This window comes from Myotis nattereri (assembly GCF_964212035.1).
Source record: "Myotis nattereri genome assembly, chromosome: 11".
NCBI classification, from domain to species: domain Eukaryota; kingdom Metazoa; phylum Chordata; class Mammalia; order Chiroptera; family Vespertilionidae; genus Myotis; species Myotis nattereri.
In genome coordinates, this window is record NC_138086.1 from 71,677,546 (window position 1) to 71,704,347 (window position 26,802).

The following is a 26,802-nucleotide window of genomic DNA, read 5'->3' on the forward strand; positions in this document are numbered from 1 at the left end:
TGCCCTCTTGGATCAAGTACTTTCTTGTCTAGTTTGTGGCTGGGTTGATCAGCATTTGTCAAGGTGGGAAGAGAGAATTACGGTCAAATATTCACCGCACTTTCTCACTAGGTTCTTGCCTCCTGCACTGCCACCTGTGAACTTGTTTTCTGAGATGCTGGCTGCATCGTTTTCCATTGCTGTAGTGGCTTACGCTATTGCAGTGTCTGTAGGAAAAGTATACGCCATCAAGTATGACTACGCCATCGATGGGAACCAGGTATGGTCACCCTTTTGCTGAACTGGTTATATGTATAATTGATTTCAGAAAGGAAGGGAGAGGGAGAGAGAGATAGAAATGTCATTGATGAGAGAGAATCATTGATCAGCTGCCTCCTGCATGCCCCCTACTGGAGATGGAGCCTGCAACCCCAGGCATGTGACCTGAATGAGAACTTTGACCTACTGGTTCATAGGTTGATGCTCAACCACTGAACCACACTGGCCAGGCCTGAATTGGTTTTCTAGGGCTGAAAATAAGAAAAATAAATAAATGGGAAAGATTTTGTTGTCTGCTAAAGAAGAGATTGGTTTCTTCTACCAGTCTTATATTGAGTTGGATTCCCTCTTGTGTGTGCTAATTTGAAATGACTTTAAAAATATGCACACTGCATCACTTTAGTTTTAAGAAATCAGTTGAAGTAATCAGAATTCTAAAAGAGTTCATTCTGTCAGGTCCTAAATATCATTCAAAGTTAACATATTAGGTCAGAATAAGAATTTGTCATGTAGTCCCACATCTCCTGGTAATATTTTTTTATTGGTGGCAAAACAGTGCAACAAACACTTTTAATAATAGCTGTGGCCACTTTAAATTGAGATGGTTCACTGTTAATTAATGTACACAGGACAATTTTTGTAGGCATCTGATACATTGCCAGGTGAGCTCACAAATCCTAGTTATGGTATGTTCCTGAAAACACAGCATAGCAATTACAGCAGTTAAAAGATTAGTAATCAAGCAGAATAATAGCTCTCCTAGCCATAATATGCTTCATAGCAAGTATTCATCCACAGAAATAACACTTTATGTGAGAGCAGAAAAATGTTTTCTGTGAGAGTTATAGCAGATATGCCACTCACCAGGCAGTGAAATAAGCATTTTAGCAAAACAGCAGTTACTGCTTCTCATCAGCCTTAAAAATGATGAGAGCAGTGAGGCCTCTTTTAGGCTCTAAGGACCCCAAACTCCTGATGTTGTTCCGGTCCCTAAGCACCTTCCATGGCAACAATTAAATTGGGACTATCAGGCAGGATGGGTTTGCAAATTTGCTTTCTTAATCTTCTTCCTTAAATGGCTTTGGGGCTTGAAAAGATTATATCTGCGGCATCACTGTCATCTGTTCTTTCCCTTAGGAATTCATTGCCTTTGGGATTAGCAACATCTTCTCCGGGTTCTTCTCGTGTTTCGTGGCTACCACCGCCCTGTCCCGCACAGCTGTCCAGGAGAGCACAGGAGGAAAGACACAGGTAGGGAAGGGCAGCGTGGAAATATCCATCCACCGCAAAGAATGCGTTGGAACCGTGGCTCAGAACAGCTTGCACAAGAACGGAGCAGGACAATTAGCCTTTGAGAGGAGAGAGGCAGTGCTTCCTGATCTGATTATGCCGGGCTGCCTTGTTCACCCCCTCACCAAAAACCTTTCAAACAACAACATTTGTGGTTTTCTGAGCAGCCATTCCCCAATCTCTTCGTGTCAGTGCTCAACTGGCAGACAGTTACACTTACCGGCTTTTCAACAACAATTGACAAAGGACCAGTAAGGAGGAATGCTGATTCTTATCGATGCGCTATCTGGAGAAAGAGAAGGACTAGTCAAAGCACATTCATGGCTTAGGGAGTCATTATATTTTCAGAAAAATTAGAAGTGTTTGTTGACCTTTCCTCCACAAGGATCAGGAACTTCCTCCAGCGGCCTTTGGTCCCAGGGAATGACAGGTTGACAGCCAAGAATATTTTTGCTGAAACATTCTGACATTTCTCCCTGAGTAAGATGTTCTTCCCTGAAGTTCTGAATGTGGATTTAATCTTGCCTTTTATATGTGTTCTTAAGTTGTTGCCTTCACAAGGTGACCCCAAAACCTGCATCCCAGTTCACCTCTGGCCCGCCCCTCCTTTAATTGTCCCAAAAACTGAGGAGCCATTCTCAAAGGCCACCCCTTCCCGCCAAACATGGAGTCAGAGATGCCAAACCCAGTGGTTGGGGGCCAGGGGCAGGCTCAGGAATTGTGCTTCTGTTATGCCTGGAGGGTTTTCTCCTCCCAGCACAGAAAGAGCTCTTATTTAAGAGCAGAGAGTACATTGAGAGTGTAAAGGAGAACAACAAATCCAAAGTGAATGGTACACACACACACACATGCACACGCACACACCCACGGAGTCTCCACAGAGGGTTTTATTAAGGCGGAGACACCGCAAATAAGCATCAGAGAGAATAACTGATACAACGAATGGCTCCACCAGTGGCTTGCCCAGGGAGAGCGTCAATTGTCCCCAAAGTGCCCGTGATGCCCCTTACCCATTTATAATGGGTCGTTGTGACAGGGTTGGAAGAATGGGCCTCTTCCAATTTCTTGGCTCTTGTTGAGCAATTTTAATTTTTATAATTTTCTTGGTAAAATTTAGTTAACTTTTTTTTTTTGCAAACATTTCTAGCTCTGAGGAAGCAAGTAAAACAAGACAGCTCCTACCTGGGGTGTAGCCAGGGGGCCAAAGGGGAAGAGGTCAGAGGTGATTTCCAAAGCCACACCCATGTTCAGAGGGGAGCTGTCAGCAGCAAGAGCCTCTGCTGCTTTCATTCGAGATGGGGCGTTGACAGGCTCTCCAGTCACATGGCTGTAAGCAGGTATAGGCAGATGCCCAACTGCTGATGTCCTCTGTCCTGCTGTTACCTCCTGGTTCAGATGAGACACAGGCCGGCTGCCCAGGAAGAATGCCCATGTAAAATGACTCCTTGGCAGAGGGTTTGGGGATAATGGTGTTTTGGTAAGCTAATACCCCCCTGCCACACATGGGTGTGTATTCCATTTAGAAGAAAAGGATGCCAGCATTTCAGTATTGAAGAATGAAACAAGAAATGTCTTGATATTTAATTACTGAAATGTAAGTTAAGTTCTGGGGTTAAAAGTCTAAGTGCCTGGACTGAAATCCAGGGACTCATGACCAAATACACCAGCAAGTCTTCCTTTGTGTGTCTTCTCATGTCGTCTTTTACATTTGAGCCTCAGTTTCAGCATCTATACAATGGGCACAGTTATTATATCTACCACGTAGGGATGCTGTGAGGATTAAATGGGGAAATGTTTGAAGAGTCCTGGCACATATGTACTTGTAAATGCTCATGGTTCCAGTCATTAACTCCTCAAGATAAGAACAGTGTCTTAGTACTTATGATACATATTATTATCCTGTCCCAGAAGAAGCACCCAGCATATATTTGCTGAATGAATGAACAGAAGAATGAGTGTTAGGGGACATTAACTGTCTCCGTGCCATCTACAGATTGCAGAAGAGCTCAACATTGCAACCTGTTCTTTCTGTCACCCCCCTGTGATTCCTACTGATTCACACAAAAAAGGAATCTAATTACAAACTGTTCTCTAGCTCTGACTACCTTCTCACTTAACAGAATAATTCATTTTCTAATAATTGAATCTGCTCATAGATACAAAATCTACAGCATCTCCCACAAAACAACCTCAATTAAATTAAGTACAAGTAATGGGCCCCCTCACAAATTTTAATGTAGTAATCAAATTAGTCTTGATCCCCATAATTAGGGCCTTATTATTACATATAGTTGGTGAGTAAGTGGCCACCCACCTGGCATTAGTTGGGCAGCTGGCTGTAGTCCCTGTCCCCCAACCTCCATATCTCTCACCAATTCACAGAGCCCTACATCCACAATGAGATGCAAGTTGCTCATGATAAGACAATAAATATTGGTTAAGTAATTGCATGGAAAAAGGGAAAGGAGAATGGGAGGAATGGAGGATATTAGCTTCTCTGCTTAGATAGGAGATAGGAAAGCTCAGCAAGGTACTGGGAATCTGGAGGTGTGATTAGTACATCATATACATAATATTGCCTCAGGCTGACCTAGCTATATTCTGAATATGAATGATCAATTTGCTAGGTGATATGAATAAATACGACTGTGACATTTCCTTAAGTTTTGTATCTGTCTCCTTTAACTCAAACATCTTACACTAGGCAGTACTTGTGCCCAACACAACCTTTCCTGTTGCTCCCTCTCCGATTGCTTTGCTTTCTGGTTTCCTGTCTCCTTTGTTTCAGAGCTTCTAGTCTTCACCTTGGCCATGCCCCAGCTGAACAGAGAATTCAGTGGTCATCTGATCAAACCAGAGAATAGGTCCCACCCCCTCATCCTCTCTCCTAACTATTTATGGATCTTAGGAGAGCGATTTTTGCCAGCAAAGGTAAAGTTTCTGAAGCTTTCTTTACCCCTGCTATTGCCCGTCATCATTCTGGCTACTGGGATGCAACGTTCTGAGCCTCCATCTGCAGAACCGTTAGAGAAAGCAGGAGACATGGTCCACCTCTCAGGAGGCTCCTGTGGCATTAAAAAATAAATAAATTAAAACATATATATAATTTATTTCAAAGAGGAAGGGAGAGGGAGAGAGAGAGAAACATCAATGATGAGAGAAAATCATATGCTTTGACCGGCAATCGAACCATGACCTCCTGGTTCATAGGTTGATGCTCAACCACGGAGCCACACCGGCTGGGCTCGTGTTGCATTTTGAGTTTGCAATAAGACAGGCAAATTTATCTTGTCTGAAACTTTGGTGGCAAAGATGTGCTACAGGCACGACGTTAACAGCCTTTTTTATTATGGCTGCTGATTCAATAATGCAGAAGAATCAGTAAATTCCCTGAGAATTTACTTCCCCAAAACATCACCATAATCTATTGTTGGGAAGGAGAATGGTCTCTGTTTCCTGAGAGGGCAAATAATTAGAAGTTTGGCCTCCTGAATTGACCCTAAAACTAGAGGTCTAATATATCCAGATGAAATCCAGGTCAAACTGGCTTTATTTAGCAGACTCCGTCTCCACAGTTTCCTTCATTTCCCTGCCATAGCTGCTATAGATATATATGATTTCCATTTCTCTTCAGTCTTGTAGAGTTTTAGCCAGTAATTCTTATTTCTCTCAATAGTATGAGCAGAAGGGGGAGGGTCAGGAGCATCAAGTGCACGTGGGAATGGGCTCTATGATGCACACAGCCAGCACGCTGGGAGACCTGAGGGAGAAGGGAGAACGCTGCTGATGGGAGATGTGTGTCTTTCAGATTGCTGGCATCATCTCGGCTGGGGTTGTGATGATCGCCATCCTTGCCTTGGGGAAGCTGCTGGAACCCTTGCAGAAGGTATAACCCTGCTTCTCAGTACACTGATTGCATAACTTCTCTGCTCTGCCACCAGATAAATCACAGGAGATTTATAAATCATCACATGGAAAACCATTCCCCTGAGTAACACAGCCCTCTCTGTTTCTCTTGGCAGTCAGTCTTGGCAGCTGTTGTAATTGCCAACCTGAAAGGGATGTTTATGCAAGTGTGTGATGTTCCTCGTCTATGGAGGCAGAACAAGATTGATGCTGTAAGTCGCCCACTTTTCTCTGAAATAAGATTTGGGTCTTTAAAAAAAAAAAAGATTTGGTTCTTATTTGCTTCCTGCCATATCATTATGTCCCCTTATCTCCTAAGTCTAACTTGCATTTTGGGAGCCCGAGGGCAGTAGTTAAAATTGGGTAGATAACCAAAGCTTTGACATCTTCCACCTGAACTGTGTTTTTTAAGGTCCTGTATCTCTGGGAAGATCCATTTCCAGCAAGAATCCCATTCATATACAGTTTGCCTTCTAAAACCCAAAACCAACCAACCAAACAAACAACAAACCCTCTAATTTAGAAGGACAAACAAAACAAAGCATGAAGCAAAGCAAAAACAAAGAAAACAATACAAAAACCCATGTTGATAATAATTCTGACCAAAGTAACCTTCACAACTGTTCTGAGGGATGAGAATAAATCAGAAATAAAATTCTTTAGAGTTATGCTCTAACTTAAACCAGAACAGATGAAAGGAATGAGAAAAACCCTCTATATATCAATATGGAAAGACCTCCAAAGCAAATTGTTAAGTGAAAAAAATGACCAGTGCAGAATAGAAAAGTATATATAACACATTAAAAGATGGGAAAAACAAAGCATGCTTTATAGTCAGTCATATTTACTTGTACTTTCAAAAAGACATGCTGGTGAAAAGTGTGCATGTGTGTTGTACACACCCAGACACTCAGAGAGAGAAATAAAAGAGAATACAGAAAGGGAGGGAGGATGGACATGGGTGGAGAGGGGAGATGTGTGCAAATAAGATTTTTTACTACACGCTCCTTATATTAATGTCATTTTGAACATGTTAATATATTACCTATTCTAAAATGAAATTTAAAAATTTAAATAGGAGAGTTGGTCTATATGCCAGTTTTCATTTCTACTTCCAATTAAATATGAAATGAAATCAGAATATCAAAAAAAGCTGTACAGTTGACCCTTGAACAATGTGAGGGTTGGGGCACTGGCCCCCTACTCAGTCAAAATTCCACATGTAACTTTAATATATATATACATGCATATTTTATTGATTTCAGAGAGGAAGGGAGAGGGAAAGGGAGAGAGAGATAGAAACATCAATAATGAGAGAGAACCATTGATTGGCTGTCCCCGACACGCCCCCACTGGGGATCGAGCCCACAACCCAGGCATGTGCCCTGACCAGGAAGTGAACCATGACCTCCTGTTCATAGGTTGATGCTCAACCACTGAGCCATGCCAGCCAGGCTCCACATATAACTTTTCCCCCCCTCCCTCACCCACCCCCCCGCAAAACTTAACTACTAATAGCTTACTGCTGACCAGCATTACCAATAACATAAATAGTTGATTAACACAAAGTTTGTATGCTATATGTATTATATATGTACTCTGGCAATAAAGTAAGCTAGAGAAAAGAAAATATTATGAATAAAAGCATAAGAAAAATACATTTATAGGTCTTACTGAAAAACACACACACAAAAAAGCAACAACACATGTACAGTGGACCCACGCAGTTCAAACCTGTGTTGTTTAAGGGTCAACTATAATTTATTCATGGACAATTGATCTCATTATTTTTTTTTAAATTTCTTTATTGGTTAACGTATTACTGATCTCATTATTTCTACATGTAATCCCTCACCTGATGGTACATGATAAATTAATATCGTCCTTTTTATTTCTATTTTTTCTAGGTTATCTGGGTGTTTACATGCATAGTGTCCATCATCCTGGGGCTGGACCTCGGATTACTAGCTGGCCTTATATTTGGATTACTGACGGTGGTCCTGAGAATTCAGTTGTGAGTAATATACGACTCAGGTTACCTATATAAAGAACAACCCAGCCTGAGATTTCTTATACCATTTTGATAAAGATAGTAAAACGACTCCCTTTTATAATAGTTACTATATAGTGTGTGCAAGCACATAGTGAGTGCTCTACACATATTATTATATTTAATCTTCAAGAAAGTCCTGTGCCTAGGTGATATTATTTTCATCCTACAGGTGAGAAAGTTGAAGCTCAGCAAGGTTAAGAACGTTCCTTAAGATCTCAGAGATAGTAAGAGGCAGAACCAGGACTTGAACCCAGGTGGATCTCACCCCGTAATCCATACACTCAGTCACCAGCTCTAACGCTGGTGCTCTCCTCTTAGTCATGGTAAGGCCAAAAGGTAATCGATTCAGCAAAAGACTGAGGTTGCTTTGCAGTTTCTTTTTAAAATGAGATGAAGTCTGTGAGGTACTGGGCTCAGGCTCAGGACAGGATAGCTGCTCCATGTACTTTAATTCGTTTCTTTTGAAGCTAGCAACCCAGAGTTATGTAACCCAGGAGACTTTAAAACAGTTCATTGCAGCGAAAATGTATTCAAATCTGTACCCAATAAGCCACACAATTATATGAAGAAAACATAATTAGATCATCATCAGAGGGAAAGCGGCAGAGACACAGTTTAATGGGAAATCACATGGGAGGCCACCTCAAGGGGCATGATTATTGTTGGTTTTGTTTTGACTCTTGAGAGGCATTTGGTGTGAGCGCTCCTGGGTCTATGAAATTGTCTGAAGAGAGCGGGGAAACAGCTTCTCTCCCTCCTCCCACGTTATCTTTCTAGACTTCTGGCCCCTTCTCTGCCTGTGCTTGGGTGGCGAAGGAATAAAAATCCTGGAAAACCATCATCACAAACGTTTTCAGTTTAGCCTAAGTCCACTTTCCTGTTCCACCAACCAGTTCTCTCCCTTCTTCCTCCACTGGCATGCTGGAACCTGCCAAAGGCTGTTTACTGCCTTGGTGCCCTTACATGGTGCCCAAGGGCCCCCAAGAGTTCAAAGCTCCCAAAGTGCCCTGCTTGCTTCTGCGTGGTAACTCGGGAGCTGTCCTTACCACGGGCTGCCTCTCCTCTGTACGCCTCAGCGTTTACTTCTGAGTGGCTGTGGGTGGGAGAGAGGGTTTTGTGGAGAGAGGCTGTATCATTTATGAGCTTGAAGTTAAAACTCGGCACAGCGCAGTTAGCCGAGGAGAAATGGGTGGCACAGTTTAGCTGCCGAGTAGGTTTGTCTAGGCTTTTAGCCAACAGAATGCAGTATCCTCCACAGTATTTAATTTCCAGTAATTATAAGGCTGGTCCAGAGAGCACATTGCTGAAAGTACCCCAGGCGGACACTCTTTCTTCAGGAATTATCTATTTAGCATATGTCCCCAGCCGCACTTGAAGATTCATGGAATCGATTTGATTGCAGCAGGAACAGGAAATGGAAAGGGCTGGTTTCTGGTCCTCCCGGTTTCCTGTTTGTATAAAAGGAGGCTAATTTGATCAATGCAGACTCTCCATACTTCATCAGAAAATTGTGATGAGTGGCAAGTAAGTTCCAGGCCCTGGCACTGTTCCAGGCTCTGAAGACAGACCAATGGGTTAAAGATCAGGGCTGGGCTGCTCCTGCCTTCTGGACTTTTCGAACTTCTCTGAGTCTCAGTTTACTCACCAATAAAAATGAGGATAATACTGCTGACCTTTCAGCGTTCTGGTGGGACTTAAATAAGATAAAACAGGCGTGAAAGCTCTTTGCTTAGCCTTTAAAATATTAGTGTGATGCTCATTATTCCTCTCAGCCTCAGAAAAGCGTCAGGGTCCCCCCTCCTCCTCCAAAGGCACACAAACACCAGCTGTTCACTTCAGCATTATCTACGGGAACATGTCATCTGTCCCAAAGCATCAGAATGATGGGATCGTTTTAAAAATATATATATTTTATTGATTTTTCATAGAGAAGAAGGGAGAGGGATAGAGAGCTAGAAACATCCATGAGAGAGAAACATCGATCAGTTGCTTCCTGCACACCCCCCACTGGGGGTGTGCCCATAACCAAGGTACATGCCCTTCACTGGAATCGAACCTGGGACCCTTCACTCCACAGGCCAACGCTCTATCCAACTGAGCCAAACCAGTTAGGGCTGAATGATGGGCTCTTTAGTAGCTGTTATTTCTCCTAATTTTTTATAACAAAATATGCCTATTCCCCCCCCCCCAACACACACACACACACACACACACACACACACACCAAAAATCCTGACCTTAATTTTTCTTTTAGTCCCTCCTGGAATGGTCTTGGAAGCATCCCTAGCACAGACATCTACAAGAGTACCAAGGACTACAAAAACGTGAGTGCCTTTGTGAGACATTTGCTGGACTTTGTTTGCAAGCCTGGATTTTCAGGGATTGCTATTTCTCTCCTAGTATGTTAGGGACAAGGTAGACACAGGTCGGGGGCTTCTGTCAGGAAATTCCAGAAGCCCACTGGGTGTCATGAAAACTTCTTACTCATTGTGTCCTCTGACATCCATGGTTTACATGAATTTCATCCATGCTAGTTGAAGGTCATTTTAATGTCAAACCATTATAAGAAGAATTTTTAAATATAGGTAATTTAGTTGTTTCTAGACGTTGAATCAAATTCTATTTCTCTGGACAAATGGGGTCAAAAGGTACACATTTCTAGATATATAACAAATAAGTCACGGGGCTATACTGTGCAGCATGCTGACCGTAGTTAATAATACTGTATTACATATTTGAAAGTTGCTAAGAGAATAGGTCTTAACAATTCTCATCACAAGGAAAATGTTATAATTATGTATGGTGACACATGCTAACTAAACTTATAGTAATGATCATTAGCAATATATACAAATATCAAATTATGTTGTAAACCTAAAACTAATATAATGTTATATGTGAATTATACCTCAATAAAAAATAAATATGTACAGAGCCTTGGAGACCTCTAGAACAAAATAAAACATATTGACATATGTATAATGACAGTCTCAAAAGAGGAGGAAAGAGAAAAAAGGCAGATATAATATTTGAATAAATATCAGAATTTCCCCCAAATTGATGAAAAACATCACATTCAAATCCAAAATGCCCACGGAACGCAATTGCTGTACACACAAAGGTCCAGGTCTAGACACATACACGAATACCGCTGAAAGGCAAGGCATTAACAAAAATGTAAAGCAGTAAGAGGAAGAAAAATTCTATTTCTCTGCTATGTAATCCGTATCTTCTATAAAATTGTCTAAAATTCTTGAAAAATTTATTTCATTCATTTCTAATAACAGATTTTCATGTTCTCTGTCACCAAGAACCTATTTGACATTGTGCTCTATCCTTGGAATTGGAAGAAATAATTTAAAATACAGGAAATAAAAAACAAAGAAAATAAACATCTTACTGATGGGCTTATGATTCCTGCATATAAGATTGCTTAGTGACCAGAAGGGAAAACAAAGATGAAAAAGCACAGAAAGAAAATGAAGAAAACACTAATTTAGCAAAAAATGGTTTTTTTTAAATTAAAAAATATGAACCCTAGAAAGTTGTAGCCTAATTTAAAAAAATATGTTTTTATTAATTTCAGAGAGAGAGGAAGGGAGGGAGAAACATCGATGTGAGAAACATCCACAGGCCGCCTCCTGCACACACCCGACTGGGGATCACACCCATAACCTGGGCCCGTGCCCTGACCAGGAATTGAGCCTGTGACCTTTCAGTGCATGGGAGGATGCCCAACCAACTGAGCCACACCTGGCTGTAGTCTAGTTTTACCTTAACATTGAAGAAAAAAAAAGGTTGGACACTGAATCTGGAACTCCAGTAGCTGCTACTCAATTTATTTTCACAATTTTCCTCAGTTATAATGAGCCAGGTGCCATTAAGAGCTAAAAATGATTCTAGAGAATCTCTTGGCTTTGGGTTCTGAGTTCTGAATTCTAGGCTCCAGCTTCTAGAGACCTTGCCCGAGTCACTCAGCCTCTCAGGGCTTCTGTTCTCTTCTTTGATGCAGTTGGACTATAATTGTTATGATTCCTAAAGACTATACAAGCCTGTAATTCTGTGGGTTTTACTTCTCATCTGGCCACTCTGTGTCAGGGTAAGAACAAGCAGATAACAGCATAACCCCGGCTGGGTGGTTCAGTTGGTTGGAGTGTCGTCCTGTACACCAAAAGGTTGCGGGTTCAATTCCCAGTCAAGGCACATAGGTAGGTTTCAGGCTTGATCCCTGGTTGGGGTGCTTATGGAAGGCAACAGTTGATGTTACTCTTTCACATCGATGTTTCTCTCTTTCTCCCCATCTTCCCTTCTCTCTTAAAAAAAAAAAAAATCAGTGAACATATCCTTAGGTGCGGATTATCAAAAAGAAAAAAAAAAAGACATCATAAGCCTCAGCTTGTGCAGATCCCCTTGATTTTGCTACTTTTATTTTAAAAGAATTTGGGGGTAAAAAAAGGGAGCAGTGGCATGAACTTGAGGCAACTCATGTCATTGTTCTGAGCTTGTTTTTTTCACCCAGAAATCAGAGGGTTGAATAATTGCTTTCTAAGGCCCTTTCTAGTAGACCTTCTGTGGGACTATGGAGGTTCAGGAGTTTGGGTAACCTGTTGCCTCCCAACTGTGATGAGGCCCCTACTTAAGGATAGTTGAGTGATGCTACCCAGCCCCTTTCAGCAATTGTAACTCAGCTTCTAACTAAATAGCCAGAATTTAATTGAATATTTGAGGTCTGATATTGTTTAATCTCAGATTTATTTATTTTTTTTAATGCTAGGTTGAAGAACCGGAAGGAATGAAGATTCTTAGGTTTTCTAGTCCTATTTTTTATGGCAACGTCGATGGTTTTAAAAAATGTATCAAGTCTACAGTAAGTATTTTATCCCTAGAAATTTGGTTGCTAAGTTCCTTTAAGACAGTGGTTCTCAACCTTCCTTAATGCCGCGACCCTTTAATGCAGTTCCTCATGTTGTGGTGACCCCCAACCATAAAATTATTTTCGTTGCTACTTCATAACTGTAATTTTGCTACAGTTATGAATCGTAATATAAATATCTGATATGCAGGATGTATTTTCATTGTTACAAATTGAACATAATTAAAGCATAGTGATTAATCACAAAAACCATATGTAATTATATATGTGTTTTCCGATGGTCTTAGGCGACCCCTGTGAAAGGGTCGTTCGACCCCCAAAGGGGTCGAGACCCACAGGTTGAGAACTCCTGCTTTAAGACTTCATTCCTTCTACAGGTATTTATTGGGCTCAAACTAGACAGAAGGCCCTATATACCCTATCCCCTTTGGGTATGACATTAAGAATTATAACATCCTTGCCTTCAAATAACTAAAGCTCTATTGGGGATAGGAAAAACAAACAACGATAACATATATCTTAAAATCCAGGTAGCAGTAACTCTGCTGGACAAAAACACCAGAGTTGTCTCCAGGCAGAATTGGAGTAACTTCCAAATGAGTAATAGAGACGGTACATGCTAAGAGTTCGTGGAAGGGCGTGGTCCCTGTTAGTTGGAACTTATCAGGCTTTGTGTGGGCAGGAGGGAGATTATATCAGGTGTTTGGGAACTCTGAGAACTGAGAGGAAAAGGTGGGAACATTGCGAGGAGGGCTGCCCAGTTGGAGTAAAGGGTTAGAAAGTATAGAATATGGAAGCAGGAAATTCTGGTCTTGAATTCCATGCTATGCTTCAAAGTTAGGTTTTATCTCTAGATCAGTGTTTTACTACATGAGTTCTGGGGTGAACTGCTGGTTCAGAGGAACATACATAGATTTTGCAATAATAAAAGGGCTCTTTAATGTCAAGGAAATTTGTAAAACACAGATTTAAAGCTAAAGAAGTTATTTTTTGCTGTTTTGTTTCCTATTGTCTTGGAGTCTTTAATATGCTACTGAGTCTCTCGGTGGGTGGCATAGATGGCCTAGTAGTGGAAACCATGGAAACCTCAAGAATTTCTATTTGGCAGAATGTCTCAAGTCATAATACCACTCGAGAAATAACCTTTCCAGATAACAATTGCCATTAATGAGCATGAGGAACCAGATGCTTTAAGTAACTTGACTTTTATTTTCAAAGGTTGGATTTGATGCCATGAGAGTGTATAACAAGAGGCTGAAAGCACTGAGGAAAATACAGAAACTCATCAAAAAAGGGCAATTAAGAGCAACTAAGGTGAGATAACATCGTTCTTTCCCCCTCTTAAATTCTTATATTTCTCAGTGAAAATGAAAGCAACTAGATTGTCTAAAGTTAAATCTACCCCCTTTGGTACCCAGATGTGTACATACATATGTCAGACAACAACTGAGTTGTTCTTGTAGGCAAGAGGGCATGGGAGGAAATAAAATTAAATAAGCAAGAAAAAACATAGGGTATGACTTCTTTTTCCATTGTAAAGTTAACCCTTACTTTTACTGAGAGGAACAAAATAATTCCATTCAATGCCATAAAGTTATAATAGAAGGCAATACGCTCATTAACTTTTAGAGCTCTTCCTTTCTATTGTCCTGCCAGTGTATCTCCTGGCCACTTCCACAGTCTTCCAGAATCAAGTTTCCGGGCTCTTCCGCTTTTCCACTTTTCTTCCTAGAGAACATCAACATTGAGACTGAGGTGAACCTCATTTCTTAAGAGTTCATTCCCTCCATGTTTTGCTTACCAAGGAACAATGTGTAGGATTTTTAATTGATTTGGAATAATTGGTTGAAAAGTATCCCAAATCATTGGCAATGAAGTTGTATTTTCTTTGTTTAGAATGGCATTATAAGTGGTGCTGGTTCATCAAATAATGCTTTTGAGCCCGATGAAGATATTGAAGACCCAGAAGAACTTGATATCCCAACCAAGGAAATAGAGATTCAAGTGGATTGGAATTCTGAGATTCCAGTGAAAGTGAATGTTCCCAAAGTGCCAATCCACAGCCTCGTGCTTGATTGTGGAGCTGTATCTTTCTTGGATGTTGTTGGAGTGAGGTCATTGCGAGTGGTAAGGCGAAGTGTTTTGAATTATAGATTAGGAGCTTTGGCAATAGTAAAACCATATGGGTTGCCCATTCTTACAAAAGGACGATTGATTGTATAGGCTCTGTACTTTTTCTAGAGGAATGCTTTTGTAATAGTGTAATATTTTAAAGCACAGGCTATGGGGCCAGACTACCTGGGGTTGAATCCTGGCTCTACCACTTGCTGCAGTGGGACTAGAGGCAAGTTGCTTAATCTGTCTGTATCTCAGTTATGAGGATAATGACAGCGCACATTACACATGGCTTTTATGAAAATTAAATAAGCATATATATGGTTATTTATGGTTTAGAACAGTATCTGGCATATAGCCACCCCTCAGCAAATATTAACATTTATTGTGTTTTCTGAGAATGAATAGGAAAAGGGATATGAAAAGAAGGAAGTTCAATGTTAAGTATTATGTTTTTATTTGTTATGTGAACAGCAGTAGAATGGGGAATGCGGGGTACATGGTAGGACTGGAGAAGCGAGGCATTATTAAAAGGTTAGAGCAGGAAGCAGGTCAGGCATCTAGGAAGTCAAAGGGCTGAGGAACATGTAGGACAGGAACATTCATGATATCAGACACCACTTATGCAAGGTCGAGTTCATTCTTTCAACAAAGAGATGTGAAGTGCCTAATATGTGCCAAGCAGTCAGCCAGGCACGAGAGACAAATGATGAAGTAGTTATAGTCCCTATCCTCACAGGATTAAGCAGTCTAGATGGGAAGGCAAACAATAAGTAACCTTTTAAATAACAACTGTACTAAGTGTTCCAAGGCAGACAAACTGGGTCTCAACTTGATCAGGAGTGTCAAGTTCAAGGGAAGTTTCAGGTAGGTATCCGACAAGTCAGGCAGAAAAGTAAGCAGGTTAAAGACACCAATAATCAGATGTAATAGTATGAAACTGACTCTTAACTGAGGTTTATCTTTGCTGGGGCTTCTTGGCTACTTCTGCAAGGCCAGGAAATTATTCAAGGGTTGCAGGTACTAGGCAGGAAGGTAGAAAACTGATTATACTTCACACACACACACACACAAAAAGTGAGAAAATGCTAAGAGCTTCTCTTCCAGTTCTCTTAGCAGACCTGATCATTAGCTCATTTGAGAGCATACTTTTGTTCTTCATTGTGCATTTTACTCTAGGCACTGGCTCAAGTGCATTGTAGAAATTGTGTTGGGCAAAGGGTTTAAGGAGTTACTTTGGGGAAGAGTCTTTATTTAATGCCAGAATATTTTACACACCTAACAAATAATTGCTTTCAAATGCTATAAAGACAATTGTGAAAAATCCAAACTGTATATTTGCATAGAGGTCTTGTTCTTCTCCCCAGAAATTCCATGTTCTATTTTACTATTGCCCATAGGTCTTGCATCTTAATTTTTTAAATTAAGCTTTGCATTTTGAGATCATTGCAGATTCCCATAAAGTTGTAAGAAATTATACAGAGAGATCCTTTGTACCCTTTACCCAGTTTCTCCCAGTGCTAACATCTTGCAAAACTATTGTCTAAAATCACAATCAGGATACTAAGACTGACACTGTCAAAATACAGAGCCCTTGGTTTTTACGTCAGTTTTTACATTCAGACTCTGGTGGCCGCATTTCTAACCCCGTATATCTTCCACTCAGGGATATAAACTCATGCTCATGTCTCCCACCTGCAGGGGCTGTATTAGGAAGCGCCTGAACTCCCTTCTTTTCTTCCTTCCACAAATATTTATTAAGCACATCCGCTGTTGAGTGCTGTGCTGTTGAGCACTGGATGTGGCTACCTCTTGAGACAGGTCTTGTCATCCCCAATCATATCATCACTGTAGGTTGAAAACCTCTGTGATTTCCCAATAATGAGCTTTCCTCAAAGTCTTGTTTAACCATGAAAGTATTGAAGTTTCTCCTGAGCAAGTGATTGAGTGCTACTGAATTATGGGCATGTAAAGTTACTCAAATTCTCCTTTTTAAATTTTTAGGTTGTCAAGGAATTCCAAAGAATTGATGTAAATGTGTACTTTGCATCGCTTCAAGGTAAATGCATATACAGTACATATCTATCTATAAGACGTTCTCCTATCTTGGAATGTGGCTACATCATGACCAAACGCCTTAAAAAATGATTTTTTATTGTGATAAAAAATGTATAACAACATTTGTTATTTTAGTCACATTCAAGTGGCATTTAATTCAGTGGTATTAAATACATTTACAATGTTGTGCAACCATCGCAACTATCTATTTCCAAAACTTCTCATCGCCATGAACCAAAACTCTACCCATTAAGCACTCACACTGAGGGCCTTTTTCAACCGAGGGAGATATTACTTCCAATTTGTGCCTTAAAGCTGTAATGCAAGGAGACTAATGTCCTCACAGCAGTGCCAGATCACCATGGAAACTTTGTCCTAGGAAGAGCAGAGCTGGAGATGACTTAGGTCCCTTAAAACTAGAAGACCCTCCAGGGTATGAGTCTGTCTGTGAATGTAAGGAAATATGTGTGTTGGAAGATACTGATGCTTAGGCTGAGTTCTCTAGAAACAGAGACTGAGGTAAGGATTCTTGCACAAGTGATTTACTGAGATAGTACACCCTGGAAAAATTCATGAAAGAATGAGAGGAGCGGGATAGGGCAGGAAAAGAAGCTGGACAAAGATATGGTTGCAAAAGTCTACCTAACATGGAAGGACCTGGAGAGTATTATGCTACATGAAATAAGCCAGTCAAAAAAAGACAAGTGTCACATGATCTTGCTCAAATGTGTAATCTAATGAACAAAATAAACTGGTGAACAAATAGATCCAGAGACATAGAAACATAGCTTAGACTGCAGAATCTCAGAGGGAAGGTGGGGGAGGGTGGGTGGGTGGGTGGGAAGAGATCAACCAAAGAACTTATAACCCATGGACACAGGCAATAGGGTGGTGAAGGCCTAGGGCAGGGGTGGAGGGAGGGGGGTGGGCTAGAAGGGACTATTGGGGGGGGGCGGGGGAAGGGGCACATATCTAATACTTTCAACAATATTTAAAAAAAAATTTTTTAAGTCTTCCTTAGCTTAATTTCACAAGGAGCACACAGCAGGAAAAGCACCCAAGGACTATTCTTCCTCGAGGCCAGGGAGCAGGCCTATTAACCCCCACCCCCATGTCAGTCTGTCAGTGGCTGCAGGCCATGCAAGGATGGAGGTGTAACCTCCCAGGCCTTTTCAGGTGAGGGGGTTCCCATTGGCCCAGGAAAGGTCTGCAGAGAAGGCCATAGCTATGAACCATTAGCAGCCAGAATCACAGCAGCTGGAGGATGGGGACACTGGCAAAGGGGACCTGGTCAGGAACCAAGGCCATCTACTACATACAACCAGTTGTGGTATAGCCATGCCTTGTGCTACTGGAAAAGAAACTTGGTGTAGAGCAGGGTCAGATTTTGGAACTGAGAAGAAAGAATTAAAAGGAGGAGCTGCCAAAACTTAGTATTGGTTGATGTTATAAAATATCTTTTCCTAGAGATTAACTAAACATTCTTTCTTTCTTTTGAAGATCACGTAATAGAAAAGCTGGAGAAATGTGGTTTCTTTAACGATAACAGAAAGGATATATTCTTTTTGACTGTCCATGACGCTGTTCTCCACGTACAGAACCGGGTTAAATCTCAAGAAATTCAAGATTCCATTTTAGAAACGGTAAACATGTCACCTTTTGACATATGTATCTTTCCTGAACTATCATGATTTCTATAAATGGCAAAAATTCCACAAATTTAGCTTTGAGTCTCAGTCTAGTATTAAGCCATCTGGTAAACTTCTCAGAGCCTCAATTTTCTCACCAGTAAAATGGGAGTAAAAACATTTACTTTGCTGGGCAGATATGAAGACTGAATATGATAGTTTATAGGAAAGTACCTGGGAGCACCTCATACATATTAGTTCTATAATGTGCAGGTTTACTAATGAAGGTAGACTTTAGCTGGAGTGCCTTTTTAGAATATAGGCACTGAATCTCGGAGCTTCTGGAACTTGTATATACAAATGCAGTTTAAATTCTCAGCACTCTAGAAACTCTTGATGATAAATGTCTTTAAATAGGATCCATTAGGTCATAAGTGATCTTTGAAAATGAAAAAAATTAAAAGCCATGAATTAGCCCCATGAAATAGAATAAACACCCATTTCCTGAGGACTCCTTATTTTGTCGTCCTCTTATCCAATACCTGGTGGGCATTCTGGTACAAGAACCTCTTCTCTCACAGACGAATTTGGGAAATGAAAACAATATCTATAAAAATAACAATCATAATTATTCCAGTGATAGTCTACTATATTTTAAATTGCTTCTCCCCTACCCCCTAAAATTAGGGTAGATTCTTATTGTAAACTGGAAGTTAATGTCTGGAGTAAAAAAACTAATTTAGAAAATAATAGCATATTATTCTTTTAAGATATAGTTAGTGGAGAGATTGCTCTGCTTAATGCTGCTGGAGAAAATACTAGTCCTAAATACCAAGATCTGGACAGTGAATACAAAAAAAGTAAAACAAGTAGCAAAACCACAAATCTAAAAAAAAATAAATAAATAAGCTACATGCAAAATGCTTGTCTTTGAAAACTCATAAGCCTTTTTCTATCTAACTTAGAATTTTCTAACCCATGGATAAAAACAACAAAGCAGGATCATGTAAAGTATCTAAAAAAAGGTCCCTCATTAAAAGTAAAATAGAATTGCCCTGGCCAGGTGGCTCAGTTTGTTGGAGCGTTGTCCTGTACACCAAAAGGCTGTGGTTTGATCCTGGGTTGGGGCTGTACCGGAGGCAACTGATTAATGTTTCTCTCTCTCTCTCTCTCTCTCTCTCTCTCTCTCTCTCTCTCTCATCAATGAAAGCATATCCTTGGGTGAGGATTAATTTTTAAAATTTCAAGTTCTTTCTCAACATGAAAAGTTATTTTGTTATTTGTTCTTACCCAAGATCTCAGATCCCACAAATGCCACAAAAGCCACTAACCAACAGTGCCCCACCAGTGTTAGACTCAAGATTGCTTGTAATCAGGGAGGCATTGTGAGTGGCTGGGATGGATTTTTTGACCCTGAACAAATGTCAGGGTTATAATTGGGTGCTTATGTACTTACTGGTTCACTGGATGATGGGCTGAGCACTAGTGGTAGCTTCTCAGGTCAGGAACTTACACTTCTGTGTCCCCTCAGTATCTAGCACAAAGCCCTGGATATGGCAGATGGATAGTAAATGATGATAAGCCTGCCTGTGGCACTTTCCTTTTCTTCAGGAAGAATAATTTGTATTTCAGGCATATTGTGGATGCAGTGATATGACCCTCTCCCTATCCCTTCATATGACAAACACAAGGACTATCCAAAGAGAGTCCCAACTTGTAGTTACACCTATCCATTATGTCCGACCATCTGCACAGGGACTGAAGTCTCTGATTCAGTTCCACACTAGCAAAGAGATTGGATTATTGATTTTTGGGTGAAAAGTAGCTAAAAGTGAAATGTCACTCTTATCTTGATAAACATCTGGAATTGCTTTGGGAATATCCTTTATGCACAAGACGAAGTCCAAACTGTTATTGGTTTCCTCTGTTATTGATTACTGCTAAGACGCAGAACTTTCCTGAACAACCAACTTCATCCATAGACATTGGCTTCCATCTCTAATGAAATTAATACCCATCCAATTTAACTTGGGACTGTTTATTGTTGTCAGTCATGAGCCCATTCAGTGCGTGCTCAATGCTGTACTAAGTCTCTTAGTTTAGTCCTTGAAATAAAGACACGATTGACTGCTGGATCACTCAGGCAGGCACGGCGACTCCTAAGAGGCAGGCACTTCAGAGGCTGGGGAAGAGTGGAAACGGAGGCTAACCATGGAGAACTATGCCAGTTCACACTTGAATGTGAAAACATGGTACAGGGAAAATTAGAAGTGAGAAATACAAAAGGGCAAGAGAGCTGAAAACGATTTTGAAGTATGTAGATTATTAAAAATGAGAAGCACCAGCAGCGCTTCAGGTCATTTTCAGTGGAGTATCAGGTGGGATGATGCTATTATTTTTCTCATAAATATTTTCTGTTCTCTTTGTCAAGATCTCCCTCATCCAGGACCATAAAGATCCTCTTGAATTAATGGAAGCAGAGCTGATTGAAGAAGAACTTAATGTCGAGGATGAGGTATGAGCATTATTTCCTTTCAAAGAAAATAATTTGGATTAAATCTTGAGTAGAGTAATACGTATAGTGACTATGTCTGATACAAACTGGAGAAAACATTTTTTAAACCAAGACCCAAAGGCGGGGTGGAAAGACCCAAAGGATGGCTTATGAGAAAGGGGAAAATGGAAAACAAGAATTTTCCCTTGAAGACATTAAGAACTTGGGGACCTTCTGCCCCCAGACATATAGGATCTGCACCTGGAAGCTGCCGACACACTGGTCCTGATTTTATGCCTAAGCCTCCGAATACTTTTTCTTCCAGAGATTTCAGGAGTAGAGGAAAGGTGATTAGAGTGCATTTCTAACCCAGGAGTTTCATAAGCTTCAGAGATAGTATGTGAGGAACAGGAACCTCATGATAATGACTAAGGAAAGACTGAGTCTGCGTATTTCTGATGCCCTTGGGGACATCAGTCAATCCCTAGGAAATCTGACTGCAACTTGTTATCTGAGTGAACATTGTGGCTCCACCACTGGGCCTAACAAAAGAAGATCAGAGAAATTGAAAGTTGAACCATGTCTTAGAAATCAAGTAGTGCTCACACAGAAATCCCTCTACACCACGCCTAAGGATGTTCACTCAGCTTTTGTGTGAACGTTTCCAGACATTGGAAACTAGTAGCTTTTAAAAATATATATATTTTTATTGATTTCAGAGAGGAAGGGAGATAGAAACATCAGTGATGAGAGAGGATCATTACTCGGCTGCCTCCTGCACAACCCACACTGGGGATTGATTGGGTCCGCAACCCAGGCATGTGCCCTGACCAGGAATTGAACCATGACCTCCTGGTTCACAGGTCAAAGTTCAACATTGACTGGGCAGCAACTAATAGCTTTCCAGGGAATTTGTTACAAGTGTTCGTTGTGCTTACAAAACTAAATTTGGCCGTTCTCTAATAACGGGTGGCTGAGATCTGCCTTTTCTAGCGATACAAACCCTCCCACGAACAGCCCTTAAATATTTGAGAGTATCTTTGAGGTCTCCACCAGACTCTGCTCCAGGTGGGACTCCTCCAGTTCCCTTTACCATTCCTGATAGACACACAATTTGGCATGGCTTCTCTGGCAAAGAAGAGGACACAACACCATAGATAGGGTTAGGCCAGCATGGAGATTATGCAACCATGACTTACCTTGGTCTCCTCAAGATATTTCTATTACTATCACTTAAAAAGTGTGTTTATTTTCATAATAGCTACATCAAAATCTTTGCTTTTGTTGAGCAGGGCTCAACTAAAGACTTGGGCATTTTCACATAAATTGTCATCCAGCTGGGTTCCCCATTTATATTTATGTAATTGGTTCTTGACCCCCTAGTGCAGGACTACACATTTCTGATAGATTATATCTTGTCTGTTCCGTTTAAGAACATCTTTTTGAATGCTGAATCTATCATCCAGCATATTAATTACGCACCCCCACTGGTGTCATATGCAAATCTGATAAGCATGCCTTCTCTGCCTTATTCCAGGTCCTGATAAAAATGTTGAGAAGCATAATATTCAAACCCCTATGGTAAAATCAGGCAGGGAGGGTGACAGGCTGAGAAGACTTTTGCGGAGGAAATACACTGCTAGGGTGAAAACTGGAGGTCCTGCATCTTAGCCCATCAGTTTAGTGAGCCCAGGAACATCATCTCTGGGTAGTCGTTTATGACTATGGATAGAGGGCCAACTTAGTTGAGTACAAACTCATATATCAAAATTGGTACTTTAAAAAATTCCACATTATATAGAAGTATTTTTAAAATTTTATCTTTATTATTGAAAGTATTACAGATGTCTCCCTTTCCCCCATTGACCTCTTCTACCACCCTGCCCCTTCCCTCCCCCCCTTTCCCCACACTATTGTATGTGTCCATGGGTTATGCATATATACATATAATGCTTTGGTTAATCTCTTCTGGCCCCCCTCCTCACTTCCCTCTGAGATTCATCAGTATGTTCCATGCTTAGAAGTATTTTTGATTGCCATATAACAAGATCATTCAGGTAGAATTCCTGTAGAGAGTGAGGCAGTATGCAGAGTGGTTTAAGGACATGGACTATAGAACCAGATGGATTTGAGTGCAAACCTTGATTCTGCTACTTACTGGCTATGTAGCCCAGGACAAATTACTTAACCGTCTTCATGTAAAATAGGAATAATAAATCCTCAAAGAGTTGTGGAAATTAAAGGATGTGTACTAAGTGCTCAATAATTAGTAATTATTGCTTTTAAATAAACCTAATTAAATGATGAGTTACAAAATTAAGTTTTCACCCTATTTTTATCATGACAATATATAACTAAGATGAGCAAATGCAAGCAACCAACACTAACATTTACATATTTGTAAAAAGACTGAAGGAGAATTCAGTTGTATTAACACTTGGTTTCCCCTTTGTTTCCACAGGCAATGCGTAGCCTTGCTTCCTGAAAACGGGCTCAGGGGCCACAATAAGCAAGGACTGCAAGGCAGAGTTCAACCACCAATGTCATTCTATGCAAGCGTTTTCTGCATCGACTACTTCTTTGGACTTGAAACACTCATTCATTTTCCATTCGATTTTTAAAATATACATATTTTTATTGATTTCAGAGAAGAAGAAGAGAGAGGGAGAGAGAGATAGAAACACCAATGATGAGAGAGAACCATCGATTAGCTGCCCCACACTGGGGATCGAGCCCGAAACCCGGGCATGTGCCCCAACTGGGAATTGAACCAAGACCTCCAGTTCATAGGTTGATGCTCAACCACTGAGCCACACCAGTTGGGCTCATTAGATTTTTTAAAAACCTTTGTGTGTGTGTTTTTAAACATCTTAACCATTGAAAGAAAGAGATTTAAAATTGTTTCTAGGCTTTATTTATAAAATAAATAGTTTACCTCCAAAATGTGTAAAATGGTGAGGAGAATTACCCTGGCAATGTAACAATGTCTAGCTAGCACCTGCTTATGTCATGCTGCTGTTCCTCTGACACGTTGGCTAACACTGTTCGTGTGGGAACTGGGTACCTCTGTTCAGTTGGGATAAGTGTGACCCCACAGCCCCTGTGGGCAGTTGAGCCAGGAATGATCATCATGAAAACATTCCATTTCTGACTGGCCTGCATCCCCATGAGCTGCACTGAATCACAGGGTGAGGGCCCACCGAGTAAATGCTGATATAGAATTGTTAATGCATTTATCAATAAAGGCCTTCAAAAATCACTTTTGGTAAACACGTCGAAGAGTTTTTAAAATGCAGATTGGGTTATTACTTAATTATGAATGTTACAGTGACCATATATGTAACCAGAATTCAGAATCAAGGTCCACTTCAAAGCTGCAGAACTAAACTGATATATTTTAAAAGCATTGATTTAGAGAGGTGAAGCAGTAAGAAGATTATTGTAGTTTATCAAAATCACCTTTTGATATGATAATCATGGATCACAATTAGGATCAAATAAAACATATGAAAGACTATCTCTGCCTTAAAAATGCAATTTTAACTTAGTTTATAGAAATAATCATTGTGTAGAGTTACATAGCGGTATGGTCTATTTAAAACCTACTACAAAAATTGTGTTATTTTGAACAAAAAACAATTTTGATATGTTTGTAAGACTGTGGTGATTAAAATAAGTTTATGTTTTTCTCTAAAATTTAGCAATATGTAAAGTAAGTCATCTTTAACTGAATTCTGACCACCTTTCAAAAAAAAATCTAAAAAGTAAATAATTTGGATATAACTCTATGTTTAAAATGAGTTTTTTAAGACAGAACAGTCTACATGAACTCAATAGCAAAAGAAAAAAGTGGTTTGGAATATTTACATTGAAAATGTTTAGGTTTTTAAAAATCCATATTTGAGCCAGAAAATATGTTAATTTTACTTAATCTTTTCTGACTGCCAACAATTTTCTAGGCATTATATATAATACATAAGCTGTGGTTCCGGGGACTATTCCTATATACAGGGTGTCCCCCCAAAATGTATACACACTTTAACAGCTGATAGTTCAATTTTGAAAATGAAATGTATTTTAATAAACACTGCCTTTATAATTATTCAAAGTGTGTGTATACATTTTGGGGGGACACCCTACATTTCATGCTCAAGTAAATGAAGTTGTACTTCATTTCTAGGGAAAAATAAACACTCAGGTCCCCAACGGACACAATGTCTTACATGGTTGAGAATTATATCCTTCCTTTGGCACAGATGTGGGAAATTCCCAAATCCAAGGGCAGCATGTCTTACCTCTGTTTTTTCTTACATAAATGAGAAACAAGGTGTCTACTTCTGAAGGAATATCATCAGTGATCATACCAAATTGGTTAAAAGAATCATCATCGCCACCCCACCCCTATTCTGCACTTTGGAATTTGAATTAGTTGTAATGGATTGTGATGTTACAATATTCTTTCATGCTCATGGGTTATTCTGTCTTTAATTGACTTAGAACAGATTTCTCCCCATGCTGAGTACAGTATAACCAGGATTATGTTATCTCATTTTCACAGTAATACCCGCTTTAATGGCAACAAATCATATCTCTAAAGAGTGAATATAAAAGTCTTGCAGAAAATGGATGAATACCTCTGTTCAATAGAGGAAATATGCACTGCTTATTTTTTTTATTAGTTGAAGGAAATAACCAAAGTAATCCTTTACAATAAGGCTAGAGTTTTGTGAAATCCTGGTTCCATTTGTGACTATATAAGACCAGGGTATTTGACTAGTTTCCCAAGCAATAGGAATACAGTCTCTTCCATGCATTTTTAAATAATATACATATTTTAATTCTGTATTGCCAATGGAAAATTTACTTGAAATTAAAATTGTTTTTTGTTATGTTTTTAACCTATATTAAGAGTCCAGTGTTGTATATGAATTTCAATAAATAAAGATATCGAATTGTACATTTGGAAATTACTGCACATATTTCTTAAATTAAATGTAAAGTTATCTTTTAAATACTCTACTGTGTCCCTTCTGAACAAAACTATTAAATATAATGAAAAATGTTAAATTTTAAGTTTGCAATTACACTTATCACTCAGGCAAAAAAAAAACACTGATGGCATTAAGGAAGGGAGAGAAATAAAAAAGGAATTAATTGAAGAAACAGAAAAAAGGAGGGTTTAAATAAAAGATGGAGAGAAGAAGTCAGGAAGAAACAGGAAAAATAGAATTTGGTTGTGGGCAAAGAAATTCAAATAGAGGATTAAATTTCAATACAATCATTTAAGAACTCAGATAATTTAGCAACACTCCTCCCATACTATCTTGTGATTCTTGGTCCCCCTTACCTGGCTCTATTTTCTTCCCACATAGTAGTTATCACCTGCTAGAATGCTCTAGAATTCACTTATTACTGTCTATTTTCTTTCCAGGCCTCCTCCCCTATGCTAGAACTTAGGCTTCACCAGGGCAGGGTTCTTTGTTTTATTCTTGGACATACACCAAGCACTAGAAGAGTGAAGAGTGCCAGGCACACAGTAGGTGCTTAATAAATACTGTTGGAAGACCGAAATAAGCTGCAGTGATGCTAAATAAGGCCAACATAGTTAGTGGATGGCAGTCACCTGAGCGAAGAAGACATTCAGAGTTTCCTGGGCTTCTCAGGCCTACCCTAGCACTCCCAGACTGTTCATTGTGAATCTAAGTTGCCCACTTCATGCTTTTCTTCAGGAACATCTTTGGACCCGGACACAGAGGAACAGGATCTTCTAGCTTCAAGGCCATCTCTAATGCACTATTTTATATCTTAGATCAAGTACCCCAGTATTCTGAGTCCCTCCCCCCATAAAAAAACTTTATATTTTGAAACACAGATTCACAGGAATTTGCAAAGAACTGTACAGCAAGATTCCCATGCACCCTTCACCCAGCCTCCCCCAATGTTAACATCTGGCATAACTGCAGTGCAACATAAAACCCAGGGAATTGGCACCGGTACACACCATAGATCTTATTCATATTTCACCAGTTACACATATACTCATTTGTGTGTGTGTGTCTCTATGTAATATTACACCAACTATAGTTTCATGTAAACACCACCACAATCAAGATGCTTAACTGTACCA

The 26,802-nt window shown here is 39.9% G+C and overlaps 1 protein-coding gene across 1 annotated transcript in view; it reads left to right on the plus strand.

Moving 5' to 3' along the window:
* The window catches only part of SLC26A4 (solute carrier family 26 member 4), a gene marked incomplete at its 5' end in the record, with an annotated part of 42,981 nt that extends 17,349 nt beyond the window's left edge, over positions 1–25,632 (plus strand). Inside the window, 13 exons of the mRNA XM_081101661.1 lie at positions 112–259; positions 1,396–1,509; positions 5,357–5,434; positions 5,571–5,666; positions 7,362–7,468; positions 9,762–9,831; positions 12,282–12,374; positions 13,599–13,694; positions 14,277–14,507; positions 16,500–16,554; positions 18,054–18,196; positions 20,613–20,696; positions 23,137–25,632. Coding sequence (XP_080957787.1) covers positions 112–259; positions 1,396–1,509; positions 5,357–5,434; positions 5,571–5,666; positions 7,362–7,468; positions 9,762–9,831; positions 12,282–12,374; positions 13,599–13,694; positions 14,277–14,507; positions 16,500–16,554; positions 18,054–18,196; positions 20,613–20,696; positions 23,137–23,160 — 1,339 coding nt within the window. The 3' untranslated portion in view covers positions 23,161–25,632. The remainder of the gene's footprint in view (positions 1–111; positions 260–1,395; positions 1,510–5,356; positions 5,435–5,570; positions 5,667–7,361; positions 7,469–9,761; positions 9,832–12,281; positions 12,375–13,598; positions 13,695–14,276; positions 14,508–16,499; positions 16,555–18,053; positions 18,197–20,612; positions 20,697–23,136) is intronic.
* Positions 25,633–26,802: the final 1,170 nt, after the last annotated feature.